The sequence below is a fragment of the Aquarana catesbeiana genome, linkage group LG01, assembly GCF_042186555.1.
Source record: "Aquarana catesbeiana isolate 2022-GZ linkage group LG01, ASM4218655v1, whole genome shotgun sequence".
NCBI lineage: Eukaryota > Metazoa > Chordata > Amphibia > Anura > Ranidae > Aquarana > Aquarana catesbeiana.
In genome coordinates, this window is record NC_133324.1 from 447,282,273 (window position 1) to 447,299,079 (window position 16,807).

At 41.1% G+C, this 16,807-nt stretch overlaps 1 protein-coding gene across 2 annotated transcripts in view; it reads right to left on the reverse strand.

The window, feature by feature from the left end:
- The window catches only part of ADAMTSL1 (ADAMTS like 1), a 527,411-nt gene that overhangs the window by 45,767 nt on the left and 464,837 nt on the right, over window positions 1–16,807 (reverse strand). For both annotated transcript variants that reach the window (XM_073636588.1, XM_073636596.1), the window contains exons 24-25: window positions 10,669–10,881; window positions 5,758–5,950 (exon numbers count right to left, since the gene is read on the reverse strand). In XM_073636588.1, the coding sequence (XP_073492689.1) occupies window positions 5,758–5,950; window positions 10,669–10,881 (406 nt within the window). The remainder of the gene's footprint in view (window positions 1–5,757; window positions 5,951–10,668; window positions 10,882–16,807) is intronic.

The window sequence follows — 16,807 nt, forward strand, 5'->3', positions numbered from 1 at the left end:
AATGGAATTCCAGGTATGAATATTTTTTACATAGTAACATTGGTTCAGCTTGGTCCAATGTAACTATGTATGTACCAAAGCTGGCTGATAACCTGGAAGTTGGAAATCACTGAAGTAGACACCGCTACTGCAGTGAACTCAACTTGCATCATGCTGAGCGGTTGGCCTCATTCACTATGGATACAGGAGGTCGGACGCTCAGCACAGGCACCATTCAGTGAATACTTTGCCTTTTCTGAACCAATGCAAAGCTTTCTCTGATTAGATGAGTTGGAGAGGCAGGGCAATAACATCACACTCTCCAGCCCATCCAATCAGAGAATCTCTGAATGGTGCCTGTGCTGAGCAGCCAATCTCTTGTATTCACAATGCAATAGGTCAGCCGCTCAGCATGGGATCCAGAAGCAAGTGGAGATCACTGAAGTAGTGGTGTCTACTTCAGTGATTTTCGGCTTCATGGGGCATCGGCCAGGTATGTCATGTACATACTTACAATGCTCCAAACTGGACCAATGTAACTATAGAAAATAATACCATGCTTGGAAATCATCTTTAGATGCCCAGCATACAAAAATATAGTATTCCACTAACTAGTTGTGGTTATTCAGTATATGAACTCATGTGCCTTTATGTACACACTGCTCCACAGTTACATGCAAGACCATGCTGTCCAGCAAAAGCAATGCCCCATACACACGGTCGGATTTTCCGACGGAAAATGTGTGATAGGATCTTGTTGTCGGAAATTCCGACTGTGTGTAGGCTCCATCACACATTTTCCATCGGAATTTCCCACACACAAAGTTTGAGAGCTTGCTATAAAATTTTCCGACAACAAAATCCGTTGTCGGAACTTCCTATTGTGTGTACACAAATCTGCAAACAATAAATTAAGAGACGAAAGCTATTGGCTACTGCCCCATTTATAGTCCCGACGTACGTGTCCGACCGTGTGTACAGGGCATAACAGATACAGGGAATGGAACAAGCCATACAACACTGTCAAGGGTGTTTATAATGGACAACTTTCATTTATATAGTTTAAAGTGATTGTAAAGGCAGAATTTTTTTTTTCTTAATGCATTCTATGCATTAAGATAAAAAGCCTTCTGTGTGCAGAAGCCCCCTGAGCCTCCCTAACACTTACCTTAGTCGCATCCCGATCCAGCGATGTTGTAGGAGTGTCTCAGCTGCCCGGGACTCCCCTCCCCATTGGCTGAGACAGCATTGGCTCGCACTGCTGCCAATCAAAGTAAGTCAGCCAATGAGGAGATAAAGGGGGTGGGGCCAGGCCGTGGCTCCATGTCTGAATGGACACAGGGAGCTGTGGCTCAGCTTGGGTGCCCCCATAGCAAGCTGCTTGCTGTGGGGGCACTCAACAGGAGGGAGGGGCCAGGAGCACCAAAGTAAATACATAAATAAAAACCCTTGCTGTAACTGCTTAAAGAGCATGTCTGTGCAAAAGAGAAACATATTCAGTACAAATCTACAATGATACCCATTTTTCTATGTTTTATCTTTTAAAAATGCTACAAATACAGAAAAACACCTGTTAATCCTGCCAGAAATCCAGTGAGTTTCAAATTTTATGTGCATTCTGTTGTGCTACAGTGTGTTCATTCCTGGTAAAGTCTCCGATTGGACTACAGAACACCCTCCATATTATGTGGATATGGGAAAGTGGAAGGTGTTCTCTAGTACAGTAAAAGAGAACTGCGTAGGTCTGACAACACTGCTTGGGAGTTTAGTGCAGTAAAGGCACTCTTTTGTCAGTTCACTATAGTAATTTAGGAGCTCACTAGACTTCCGCCAAATCAATAAGTAATTTTCTGTACCTGCAGAGACAAAACATGGGGTGATATGCATGTGTTACAGAGCAGCTTGCTATGGGGCATCCGAGCCGAGTCACAGCTCCCTGTGTCCATTCAGATATGGAGCTGCCGTTCGGCCCCACCCCCTCTCTCTCTTGGCTTACTGTCTTTAATTGACAACTGTGGGAGGAAAGTCCTGGATGGCCGATGGACTGGTGGACATCGCTGGACAGATATGGGGCTCAGGTAAGTATTATGGGGTGCTGGGGAGGCTGCTAAACACAGAAGGGAATGCATTAAGATAGAAAAAAACTTTTGCCTTTACAACTCCTTTGAAATGTTACTCTCCTCAATCAACAATACATATTTTGAATCCTTATGCCATTTGCCTTAGTAAATAGATAAAAAGGTATATTATATTTACCTGTTTTGCTTTCTGGTTCCTGGCCTAGGACAAAAGTATGTTATACTTCATGGGCATTTTTTTCTTTCATCTAGAGGAGGGGTTTTCCCAGCTAAGCACACCCTCCTGCCTGCATGCCTGAGCTAAGGGCAGATGGATTCCAGGAAGCAAATGCTACATGAATCATCTGCAGACAGGATTTGGATGTGGGCCAAGGGCAAGGACAGATGGGGGTTAGCTTCCAGCCTTTGTGCTTGCAGCAGACATCTGCAGTGTATAAGGAGACACCAGGCATGGGGGTTGCTTAAGGTTTATGGGGACAAATTAGGGTGTTTAAAGTTTTTCAGGGGACATGGAAGGGGGGAACGGGTAGGTTGCACTGGGACACCGACACCATGATTAACCAATAGTGGCCCCGATGTATATCTCTATATGGCTTTGTTTAACTATACCATAAATCTAAAAAAAGTCTTAACTTTATGAAAGATTTTTCTGTATAAATGATTGTGCCTATTTTGATACACCTGTGTGAAGAAAAATTTGTGATATTGGCCTCAGGTACTTGTGAAATGTTTGTTTTAATTTTCTAACTTATTCCAGAAACATTATGGAATTTGGCTGCGATTAGTAAAACAGTGTTTGTGTTATGTATTTATTATTTATAATAAAATCCTAAATAAGCTTTAACATGTGTAGCACCCTCTAGTTAGGTAGGTGCTAGAGTGAGGGTTTTTCTGGAGAGTGAGAAAATTTAGGCAGGCTTAGCTGGTGGCTAGGCCTGTGTGTTTTCATTCTGGGCTGGAAGCGGCCTAGGGCAAGGCTGGATGACTAGAAGGAAGATGCTAGAAGGAAAGGAGGAGAGGAACGGTGGGGCTGTCTGGGGTATTTTGAGGAGCCTTGACCAATCCCCAACTTGGATTGGCAGGGGCCAAGCCTTCTCAAATACCTGGGGTCAGCCCAGCTGGGGAGGATTTGTCAGGTGGAAGAGCTGGAGTGAGAGAGTGTGGAGGCTGTCAGGGCCCACAGGCAGCTCCCTAGTCTTGGGGGGGTGACCCTGGGCCGGGGTGCATTCAAGAGGAGTGAAGAGATCCTGGAATGAGAGGCACATGAGAGAGCAAGCGGAGGACAGCGGGAGAGAACACTGCTAAGAGTCTCCAGTGAAGACAACTGGTCGCAGTCAGGAGGGCTGGGGAGGCACGCCTGAGAGAATTGGGAGATTGCAGTTTGAGATAGGTGCAGAACCAGAAGAGAGGACTGTGGGAAGGGCAGTAGAGAGGTCTTTGCAGCCAGGCTGGTTGGCAGAGCCTGAAGAGAGCTATCTGAGAGTGGTAGCTCTGAACTATTTCTAAACCACAGGGGCCCGAGGTCCCTGCCCGCAAAAGGCAGTTCATTGAGGCCTGGCTAAAGTAGTGTTAGGCCTACCCATGTGGTGGTAGCTAGTCTGGAGGAGTAACAGTCTGCAGCAAGGGAAGTGCTGGTGGAATAACTGTCTGCATCAAGTGAAGTGCTGGAGGAGAAAACGGCGTGCAGCAAGTGTTTGTGCTGGAGAGAAGACTGGAGTGTATATACTGGAGTGTATATAGAAGTCCCAAGCAAGTTTGCACTGAATATTCCTGGGCATCCCATAAGTCCCATTTCCCACCCAAGTTTAATCCCCTCAATAAAAAAACAAAAACAAAGTTCATGGACTGTTTAATGTCTCTGAGTAACTGAGAGATAGATGTCTGGCTGGGCAGGGTGACAGGTAAACCATTTCAGCAACCCCTACGGGGACATGGCTACAGATTTTAATGTTATTTTAAAACATGTTTAAAGTGGTTGTAAAAGCAACCACTTTAAACATGTAGCAGCAGTCCCCCCCCCCCTAGGCCACCGTAATACTTACCTGAGCCCCCTCTCGGTCCAACCATAACCACGAAAGCCTTGCCTCTCCAGGGACTCGAACTCCTAATAGGCTTTTGGCAGCAGCAGGAGCCATTGGCTCCCACTGCTGTCAATCACAGCCAGTGAGCCAATCAGGAGAAGTAGGGGAAAAGGCTGAGCCATGGCTCTGTGTGCGAATGGACACACAGAGCCGTGGGTCAGGAGTGCGCCTGCTTGGGTGACCCCAGAGCAGGCTGCTTGCTGTGGGGGCACCCAGCAGGAGGGAGAAGCCCAGAGTGCCGGTATGGGACCCGAGAAGAGGAGGATCCGGGCTGCTCTGTGCAAAACCACTGCACAGAGCAGGTAATTGTAACATGTTTGTTATTTAAAAAAAAACAAAAAAAAAAACAAGGCTTTAATATCACTTTACGAACAGAGAACCCTCTATGATTGGGACTATATAGGCACTGTCAAAAATTGTCAATATTGATTAAAACTAGTAACATTTATTATACACATTATTATTATTTTAAAACACATACTTGAAAAAACACATAGTGTGGCAATCGAGGTACAAATGTGGTAGTATTAATACATAAAGGTTGTACAAGCATATTACATGACGCCTAAATATCACTTTAAATCTGTAACTTTACAGAACATATGATGATCCTGTCATTAAGGTCCTTTTTAAGGCACTTTCTGTCATGGGGTGACAACTGTCTTCCAATTGTGCTTCTGCATTATCACCCCATCATATGTGCCCATGGAGATGGCTACAAGTGGTGTACAAACACACACTGGGGTTGGTTTACTAAAGGAATAAATATTCACTTTTTTAAAGTGAACGTTCACTTACCTTGAAAATAAGGCAAAGCTATGTGAAAATTTACTTTGCAAAGAATACCCAAAAGAATTTTTACTCACACGTTTGGATGATTGAAATCAGCACAGCTTAAAGGGTAACTCCACTTTTGTGGGTAAAAAAGCAAATAATAAAAAAAATAATAATATAGCATATATAATTGCTACACAAGTCATATTGTAACTGAATGTTATTCAAAAAAATGACCTTTCCTTTTCAATCTGCAGCTGCTGTAATTTTCTGTAAAGTACAATGCAATATGGCTACCTGGAGATGTTCTGTATACAGAATGGTTGTGTGATTGGCTCACTGATTTTCCCAGAAGTCTGCACTAAGATACAAGTCAGATTTCAGGCATCCCCAGCAACAAAAATGTCATTTTTGGTAAGATACTCCCAATAGGAAATCACGACTAAAGGGATGCAGACCCTGCAATTTTCCTCATTAGAGCTCTGCAGGTGTAGCAGCTGGTTGATAATTTTGAAACAACTCCCATTAGACTCACTTTGCACATTCTTCAGAATAACAAAAGGTAGGAATCTGCAACAAAGTTTGTTAACATCCTTGCAATGTACATAGATCACCCAGAGGGGGATGTTTTTTTCTCAACAAAAGTGGAGTTACTCTGTATTTGATATCTGCCTGGAGTTCAACATTAATTGTTATATCAGTGTGCATTGTTTCTGTTACGTAATTGCAATTCCTGTTGCCTAGTCTAGTCACTCACTTTTCTTTGAATCTTATACATGAATGTATTGCTAAATGAACTTAAGAATTCAGGCTAACATGAAAATGAACACGAGTTTAGTAAATACCTTGGTGGGCAGTCTCGTCTGTTACATGCAACAGGTTTTAGGGATGGTCTGGGCTTATCCCGGCAGTAAGATGTATTAGCTTCTTGCTTGTCGAGGACACATTTCAGCTGTGGTTGTTGAATGCCTCTGTTGCCACATGATGCTGTACATGGCACCAGACCAGTCACTGACCATTGATAGTCTATTGATGTTGCTGCAATTAGAGAAGAGGCTATAGTACAAAAGACCTCCATTTGTGTTTGAAAAATGAATTAGAAGGTACTGCCTAAACTAATCATATCTTTATTTTAAAGCTATAACATTTTGTGATATATTTACTCCAATGAACCTTCCCCAAGGCACCAGCATTGCAGGATGAATAATAGCTGTGCTGTCCATTCAGAGTGCAGTGCGCATGTGCCATTAGCGTCATCAGCAGCTAGGAATGTGAATATCTTCTAAATGATGCACTGTACTTACAGGTAGGCCTTATTATAGGCTTACCTGTAGGTACAATTCAAAAAGCACTTTAACACAACACAAGTTAAAGGGGTTGTAAAGGTTCATTTTTTATTTTCTAATTAGGTTCCTTTAAGCTAGTGCATTGTTGGTTCACTTACATTTCCCTTCTAAATGTATTTTTTCTTTGTCTGAATTTCTCACTTCCTGTTCCTCCTCTGTCAGCTTGCCCCCATCATCTGAGCCATTCTGGCTAGGAGTTAGTCAGCATGCTCGCCCCCTCCCTTGGGACTACATCCCTGCGGGGAGACGCTGTGTATGTTCATAGGCACGGGATGCAGGGGAGCCGCAGGCGTGTCTAAGACGCTGTAGCTCCGCCATGTTATTGCAATCAGAATGACGATCTCAGCACAGCCTTTACTCCGCCCCCTTTATGTTTATTCAGTGTATGGGCGTGCTGGGGGGCGGGAATGGGCGTGGCTGCTGGGCGGTGAGAAACGAGAACAAGGCTTGTTCTCGTTCTTTGACACAGCGAAAAAGCGGTACTGCTCATGCGCGATGCCACCAAGCATCAAGGAAATTGTAGTTCGTTTGAAGACGCGACGTTGCTGCACGGAGCGCTCCCTAAAAAACGGAAGCTAAGGAGATCATAAAGGAAGAAGTTCAGAAAAAGCATATGCATATAACAGGTAAATCGAAAATTCCTGCAGAAATAACAGCTATATTCCTGATCTATGCTACATATAGATCAGATATTGATTAAAAAAATGTAGCTTTACAACCCCTTTAATGCATGGTGTAACATGCATAAACACTAATGCATTAATGCACTGCACATATGTAAATGGGCACTCAATCCATATTTTTTTGTCTTTCCTGAGAATATATGCAAGACTAAACTTGGTGTAATCAATTATTTTCAGTAGAGAAAATATGGGTAAAAGCAACCCAATTCAAAATAGTGTTATTGTTTTTTCTGGATTTTTGACCTTTTTTGCTGGTTGTACCTAAATTTACTACCATTAACCATTTATTTATTCTTCATATGAATATTGCAGTTTGACATTTTTAACACATGTGAGGAAATACAATGGAACTTAAGGCAAATTTGACTGATCATTGTAACTAAGCCCCTATATCTGGCTATGATGTGTTTCTTAACCTTACAGAAACTAATGATATCCCATTTTTTCCCCCATAGCAGCATAAAAACCATCACCACCAGTCCTTTAAGATACTAGTATAACGTCAAAAGATGTAAATTACTTGACTTTACTTAACATATTGCTAGCTTAAACAGAAGGGCTCACAGAAAGTGAGTGCTTTTATCATGTTTATATAAAAGCCACTTAAAAATATATACATAAGCTACAACCAGGAATTTTCTGTTTTTTCCTTGCAATGAAATGAAACTTAAGTTGATTTTTTCACTTTGATTTCAGGTTCAATTATGTGAGAATCCTGTTTCAGTTTTTATTAGTTCCTAAATTATATTCAGAGATCCAGTGCCATACCCCCATATTTTGGTTCCTAGACCCCCAAGGGGTATGGATATCAACAGGTAAGAACCCCTGGGCTAGAAAGGCATCTAACATCTTCCCAACTGAAATTCTTTAGAAATGTGCACATGCTTGCCTCATAGGTTGGGCAATATAAATTTAAAAAAGGGTCCGATGTTTTCCTGCAAGATGTGACTGGTGTGTCTGTTGTTTAGTGCCTTTTGCAATCCTTAGAATAAAAAAATACTCATTAGAAGCAGCTGTACCAATCAGCAATGCAAAAGTAATATCTCAGTTTTGCATATTCTGGCTGTTTGAATACCCATTGCCTTACATACAGTATACAGTGGGGTCGGAAAGTATTCAGACCCCCTTAAATTTTTCACTCTGTTATATTGCAGTCATTTGCTAAAATCATTTAAGTTAATTTTTTTCCTCATTAATGTACACACAGCACCCCATATTGACAGAAAAACACAGAATTGTTGACATTTTTGCAGATTTATTAAAAAAGAAAAACTGAAATACCACATGGTCCTAAGTATTCAGACCCTTTGCTGTGACACTCATATATTTTACTCAGGTGCTGTCCATTTCTTCTGATCATGCTTGAGATGGTTCTACACCTTTATTTGAGTCCAGCTGTGTTTGATTATACTGATTGGACTTGATTAGGAAAGCCACACACCTGTCTATATAAGACCTTACAGCTCACAGTGCATGTCAGAGCAAATGAGAATCATGAGGTCAAAGGAACTGCCTGAAGAGCTCAGAGACAGAATTGTAGCAAGGCACAGATCTGGACAAGGTTACAAAAAATTTCTGCTACACTTAAGGTTCCTAAGAGCACAGTGGCCTCCATAATCCTTAAATGGAAGACGTTTGAGATGATCAGAACCCTTCCTAGAGCTGGCCGTCCGGCCAAACTGAGCTATGGGGGAGAAGAGCCTTGGTGAGAGAGGTAAAGAAGAACCCAAAGATCACTGTGGCTGAGCTCCAGAGATGCAGTCGGGAGATGGTTGAATGTTGTAGAAAGTCAACCATCACTGCAGCCCTCCACCAGTCAGGGCTTCATGTCAGAGTGGCCCGATGGAAGCCTCTCCTCAGTGCAAGACACATGAAAGCCCCCATGGAGTTTGCTAAAAAAAACACTTGAAGGACTCAAAAGATGGTGAGAAATAAGATTCTCTGGTCTGAGGAGACCAAGATAGAACTTTTTGGCCTTAATTAAAAGCGGTATGTGTGGAGAAAACCAGGCACTGCTCATCACCTGTCCAATACAGTCCCAACAGTGAAGCATGGTGGTGGCAGCATCATGCTGTGGGGGTATTTTTCAGCTGCAGGGACAGGACGACTGGTTGCAATCGAGGGAAAGATGAATGCGGCCAAGTACAGGGATATCCTGGACGAAAACCTTCTCCAGAGTGCTCAGGACCTCAGACTGGGCCGAAGGTTTACCTTCCAACAAGACAATGACCCTAAGTACACAGCTAAAATAACGAAGGAGTGGCTTCACAACAACTCTGTGGCTGTCCACCGTTTACCATCCAACCTGACAGAACTGGAGAGGATCTGCAAGGAGGAATGGCAGAGGATCCACAAATCCAAGTGTGAAAAACTTGTTGCATCTTTCCCAAAAAGACTTGTGGCTGTATTAGATCAAAAGGGTGCTTCTACTAAATATTGAGCAAAGGGTCTGAATACTTAGGACCATGTGATATTTCAGTTTTTCTTTTTTAATAAATCTGCAAAAATGTCAACAATTCTGTGTTTTTCTGTCAGTATGGGGTGTTATGTGTACATTAATGAGGAAAAAAAATGAACTTAAATTATTTTAGCAAATGGCTGCAATATAACAAAGAGTGGAAAATTTAAGGGGGTCTGAATACTTTCTGTCCCCACTGTATATCTTTTAAGGACTCATTCATACAATCTTGCTACGTTGGATGCAACTCCGCTTTTCACTGTTTCAACTTTGCAGCTTCTTGTTGAACTTGCTTGGAAGGATATAGCCACACATGTGCTGTGTCCACTCTTCTTTTCTCCTTGAAGGTGCCTGGACAACCCTCTACAGGCCCCAATACTAGACAACATGTTAGATGATAAGTACTGTTCACTGCGTAACCTCCTACTCTGCTCTTCAGGGACTGTGGGAAGATGACAGTAAGACATTTAACTGGAGTAAAGGATGCTTTTCATATTTGCCTTGAATTTTGTTTCAACATGTTCACCATATTTATGCTAGTTCTGCTTTAAACCACACACATTTTTGTGGGATACCAGTCTTTGTAAAAATAATGTCTAACATTTCCCAGTATTGAAGACACAAGATGAGGGCCATGTCTCAAGCCCCTTCAAGGGGTTACCATTAGGCACACGATTTTCTCATGAAGGAACCACCCTTGTGTGAGAGATGCAGGAATGGAGGAGTCTTGCTTTAAGCATTTCTAACATTATCTAAAGGTTAGTAAAGTATCAGTCACTACAGGAACCTCCAGGTACCTGCTTAGCTGTATAGCTTTCTGGAGTGTTCCAGGAACCACAAATTCTGAAGACCACTGGCATGGTTGAGTACTTGGCTACTCTCTAATAGCCCATCATTATGATAGACAGCTTCAGTGGCCTATAGTGAGATGCTAGGGTAGCAGGTAATTGGCCCAGACACTCAAACACAGGAGTTGGTTGAAATTTGCATACAAGTGAACAGGAAAGTTAAACTAATGTGCAGGTATCCAGAGATGCCTGCAATGAAATGCCACTGCTTTGCTAGATTTTAGATGGTTTCAGTTTCTTTTTAACACATCAATAAAGATGGACTCTTCTATGACAAAACTTACATACTCCTCCCATCATTTTTTAGCTGATCCTAGAGAATAATAATATAAACAACTACACATAATATGACCCTCGGGAATATGACATCTTACACAATAAAATGATGTCCAGGTTGTAAATAAATATGATATCTAGTTACCTTGAATTGACAGAAAAGCTCGTTGTATAAGTGAATCAGAAGGATTGTTTACAACACAACTGTATTCTCCTAGATGATCTTTACTTATATTAGTTAGTCTTAGAATCTGTCCACCTTCCAGAATCTCATATGATGGCCGTGCTCCATTATTCAGTGTCTGATTTACATGAAACCAAGAAATGCTAGGCACAGATTCTCCTTTCACAGGGCATCCTGTTGAATAAACCAAAGACATACAGTTAGTTAAAGCAAATCTATGGTGAAAATGTAAATTCATACAGTATATTCATTGCTACATAGTATTAAATTATTTCGAGCCTACTCCTATTAATCTGAATGATCTTGAAGTTTGTAAACTTACTTTGTGAAGATCCCCACACATTTACTTCCTTGAATACTGTGACACATATTCATTATGATTCACTATGCCCTGTTAGTAGTGTGCCACACATTTTACAGAGCCTGCCTTCTGAACTACAGACGTGCTAAGAGGAGGAGTTTCAGGCGTCAGTACAGGAATCACTGCTTGCAGTCAGCAAGGTACCATGGGATATATAGTCCTTGGAAATTGAAAGTAAACAACAGAGGAGAAGCTGCAAAACATGCAGGGAATCCAGGAAGTTGTGGAAAGAGATAGACAGCAGACAGGCAGCACTCACACCATGAAAGAAGATTTTTCAAGTAAGCCTATATTAGATTGTCAATAAGAACTATTGTTTGTTTTGTTCTTACAACGTTGATGTTATAAAATTATGGTGTATGCTGTGACCACAGATTTCTTTTAAAGTGATACTAAAGTAAATATAGTTAAAATCTTAAAAACAAACAGGTTATAGTTACCTGCTCTGTGTAATGGTGTTGCACAGAGCAGCCCCAATCCTCCTCTTCTGGGGTCCCTCGCCGGCATCGTGGCTCCTCTCCCCTGCTGAGTGCCCTCATACCAAGCTGCTTTCTACGAGCACTCATGCATTCTAGCTCCCAAGCCCCGCTCTGTGTGTCTACTGACACACACAACGGGGCTCAGCCCCGTCCCTGCTCCTTCATTGCTTTCTTTGATTGACAGCAGCAGGAGCCAATGGCTTCCACTGCTGTGTCTGAGCAAATGAGGAGGGGAGGAGTCGGGAGAGCACCTGCTTCCTTGGACATCATTGGATTGTGATTGGGCTCAAGTAAGTATTGGGGGCGGGGCTTAGAGGGGGCTGCACACAGAAGGTTTTTTTTACCTTCATGCATAGAGGTAACCTTCACCCTTTACAACCACTTTAAAGATAACTTTCAGGGAAAACAATTACAGATACCCATAATAGAAGAATTAATAAACACAGATTAGCTTTAATGTGCACACATGTATAAACTTGCTTGTATTTTCCCTGTGCAAGGACTTTATTCGGACACACTAATCATATTACAACTGGCTAACAAAAACAATAATCAGAACTGTACTAAACACTTTTGTATCTAAAATGACATACTGCACCCCAATTGAATTTCAAAAAGTGTAGAACACATTCTATGAAAAAATATTAGACTGTTTATGGGATCACCTTGCATTGAACTGCCATCTACTTGGGCCTGTATTTGGATATTTGAGACCACTCTTCCTCCTCAGCACATAATATCTAAGTACATCTGAACTAGGAATAAACTCAGCGCTCATGATGAAAGAGAAGATTTTCCTGGTTTGATTCCTCATGATATATGCGGTTAGTATATTTTAAAGAAACATTTTGTATGATGCCCTTGTATCATGCCCTACTCCATAGTAGCCAAAGTTTCTTTGCATGGCACTGATGATGGCCAAAAAGTCTGGAACAGCTGTATACAGTTTGGAATAAATGGCTCTATATTATTAGGCTATATTTACCCTATACACCAGCATCTCTGTACGTACATCTGGCTGAAAAGGTATAAAGCAATAATTTCCTGAAACGAGAAATTATCCTTTTAGATTGGGTACACACGTATCAATAGTCAGCCAGTACATGTGTACCGCTGTCTGTTCAACAGAAGCCAGTCTCCCAATTGGCTTCTACAAACAGTCATGCTTGAAAACTAGCATTTAATCAGTGCTTGCAGCCAATGGCTGCAGCACGAATCTGTGTATTCTGACAAGAGGAGGAGTCCCCCCTGTCATAGTACAATAGAACAGCAGGGCAGATCCCTGCAATAACATTCCTTGTGTTGATGCAGGGATCTGTGAGTTTTTTCAACCCGCTGGTTGAACGAAAAGAAAAACTCAGATCGTGTACTCTGCTTTAGTTTTGGGATATGTGATGTTCTAAGAAGGCTTTACTTTGCCAGGCATTACTTTGTGTTTATTTAACACATTTTCTGATGAGTATGTTTTTCCTTTTAAAACAAAATCAGACATTACTTGGAGAAAAAAAGCATCAGCTACTGTGGCAGGTCTGAAATCTCTTATCAAAGTTCAAATTGGGATAATGTCCTTTGTGTGACCGTGTGTATGCAAGACAAGTTTGAGCCAACATCCGTCGGAAAAAATCCTAGGATTTTGTTGTCGGAATGTCCGATCAAAGTTCGACCGTGTGTACGGGGCATTAGCCCTCAAAAAATAGTCTTGTCAAGTGGGTGGACCTGGGAACCTGAATTCAGATAACTTGCAGCTGGAGGTACAGGGATACAATACAAAATCAAGGCTGACTAAACTGGTCAGCATCTGCTCAAAGCTTAAATATTTTCCATGCACTAGATGTTGGGTTAAACAGCACTTACAGATAAAGAGGGTATTTTCTGGAAACAATGCCTACATAATATGAAGCATGGAAGTTTACAGATACTTTTTAATATAAATAGCACAATCCCTGTTCCTAGGAGACATGGCCTTCAACCAATGGGTGTAACTTACACATGTATGCAATTTACATCCACTTTAGAGATTTGTTAAAATTGAAAAGATTCTCATTTAGTCTTGCTAGAGTATAGCACGTTCATAGCTTATATGGCTGTTTAGAAAGAAAAGAGGTTGCATCAGGCTAGTGCATTTGTTAAAGAGCTCTGTTTAAGAACAGAACAATGATTACAGTGTATGAGACAGGCTGATTGCACAATGTAAAATACTGGGGCTGCTGAAAAACATATTCTCTTCCACCAGGCACTAATATCAAAATCCTGGCTACTTGGTTTTATGCTGTGTGATGCAAACAGATAACTTAAACAAATAAAAATCTGTAGAAAGATCCCATTGGTCAATAGGTATGGTAAATGTTATATATTGACACAGAAACAAAGCTAATGCCGCGTACACACGACCGAGCTTTCCGTCAGAATAAACTCTGAAGGACTTTCCAACGGAGTTCCGACGGCATTCCGCTGAAACTGTCTTGCCTACACATGATCACACCAAAGTCCGACCGTCTAGAACGCGGTGACGTACAACACGTACGACGGGACTAGAAAAAGGAAGTTCAATAGCGAGTAGCCAATAGTTGCCGTCTCGTACTTGCTTCGTTTTTGGTCCGTCAAAACAGCATACAGACAAGCGGTTTTCCCAATAGGAACTGATTCCGTCGGAAAGATTTGAAAGGTTCTATTTCTAGGTCCATCAGAATTTTCGAAAGAAAATGTCAGATGAAGCCCACACATGATCGGAATGTCCGATTAAATTATACTGTCTGACCTTTTCTTCTGGAAAGTCCGGTAGTGTGTACGCGGCATAAGACTAGATATTCAAATGGCCAATTGCATGAATGAGAGTCTGATTAACATGAGTAACAGTTCTGACTAATTTCCTTAAAAAGAACCAGTCACTAATAAGCTTGTGTAATTATCTGAATCTCTACCTTTGAATTGTTATAATATTGTAGTCTTAACTTTCAGGGATTATTTAAATTGTAATTATTTACCAGTCTTTTCCCTAGAAGACCAGAAGGACTATTCTGTAAGGTTATCTTGTTTCCTGCCTGAACTTTATACACTAAAAAAACTAAATAACAAAGGTGCTGTAAGCCTGCACTAATATAATTACTGAGGGACAGACATTTTTAATAATTTTCCATTAAAGCTAAACTGATTACCAGTATATGGTTGGTGGAACATTAACATCTTCCTTTTATTTTTTTCCCACTCTTGCCTTCTTTTTTACCTAATGCTGTGTTGTCCTCAAATCATATACTCACCTGTCCACTGGGTCCTGCACTGCCATCTTCGATCGTGATGTCATCAAGAGGCGTCTGTCTTTTCTGGGTTCAGGCAGCCACCAGGTCCATCCTCCTCCTCTTTCCATGAGTGGAGGCTGATGCCTCCTGAGATATGTTTTGCATATCTCAGGAGGCACCAGGCGCAAAGCATGTCCTTTTTTCTTAGGCATTAATGGAGGACATGGGGCAGGCCAGAACATGCATACCAAAAAAAAAAAAAAGATAAATAGGAAAAAAGGAGTTGCTAGCTGTGCATGGGGAAGGGTTTAAGGGAAGGAAAGTATTTTTTCCCAGTTATAATATATGTATGTATAGGTGTAAGTCTGCTGATATTCTATTGTTTCTCCTTTTTTACTTCAAGTTCTTAAAGTTTAGCTAAGATAATAAAAAACCTAAACCAATGTTGTCCAGCGTTTTTGGTTAGGGTAAATCCTAATGGGCCCACAATGGTGTCAGAGCATTTATCTGTAATTTGACCATACATATCATCTAATTATCATATATCACACCACTTATAAAGTGCACAGTACAGCATACATTAACACACACTATGCATCTCCCATAATACAATCTGCAACATACGTTACACCCACACACGGATACATCACACACAAACTGTACCCATAAACACTTAAGCCTTCTGTTTCATTATTGTAGTAGTATGTCACAAGCTCCACCAGTCTCGTGTCACATTTAATTTAATTGGAGGAACAATGGCCATGCAAATGCTTGCAAGCACCAAATCCATGCTCAAATGAGCATCACATTATCTGAAAGACTAAGTTTTCAGATTTGGATTTAATATGGATGTAGGCATTGCTGACCTTCTGAAAGTGCATATTGCCTGGCTGTCTCTTGCATCAGTTCTTCCAGATTTACTGACCCAGAAGATGGATTAAGCAAGCCAGGTCAGAACCCAGGCCAGTGACTCAAAATGTACTGAAAACAAGGCATCAGATTGAGCTAGCAAGCTAGCATTTTCAGAAGTACTGTATACATTGGTAATGGAAGCATCTATATTTTGTAATTCAAGATTTTGTGAAATCAGGTTCTTTGCATGCCAGGACCTGTGTAGAAGACATTGACTGACCATTCTTTTAGAAAAGTGCATACATATGTTCTTAATATTTTTAAATTGATTTTGAATTGGTTTGACAGCCAGTGAGCTAGATTTTACACAAGCAAAGGTTGACAATGGCAGGCTACACATGCCCTATGTACAGATTTGCTTAAAATCAGGCCCCAATACATAACAACTAATATCAGGAGAGTTTTGGACTAACCAGGCTTCTAGCAAAGTGCCTTGATATGTACTTTATGATTTTATTTTGTGTTTTTCAAATATTTCCATGTGCAGACTGAGCTGCTTTCCTTTATATGACACCTGGCAAATCCAACTAAAGCATAGTTTGATTCCCCTATACATTACAATCAGTTTAGTTGGATGTATTACTTCCAGAGCAGGGGTGGGAGTTTGTGTTAGCAATTTAAGGTTGGTATATCACTAACATTATATTTTAAAGCAGAGAAAGAGTTAAAGCAGACTGCTATTAATTCACTATCATGGCCAAGAAAGTATTTGCGTACATGGAAGAAGTGTAACATGTGGTTCTTAGTAAAATGCTCTGTACACAAAGTGCACGATAATCCACTTGACCTGTGTGCTCACTTCTCCATGGGATAAACTTGTCAGGATACTGATGAATCTCATATGCATTACTCATCCACAAAAGACCATCCATTCGATGGATTGTGTGAATACACAAACCAGATACAACTAAATAGAAAGGCAGACAAAGGGAACCAATGGAACCTTCTATGTATACACCTGGGGGTTATTCAAGGAATAATTGATAGCACAGAGGGTAACCATGCTATAGAACCGTGATTATCATTAGCAGAAAATTGGGTACTTTGATGTCACCTACCAGAAATAGTAATGTATTTGTCATCTGCTTAGTGAATAACAAGTAACGCTAGCG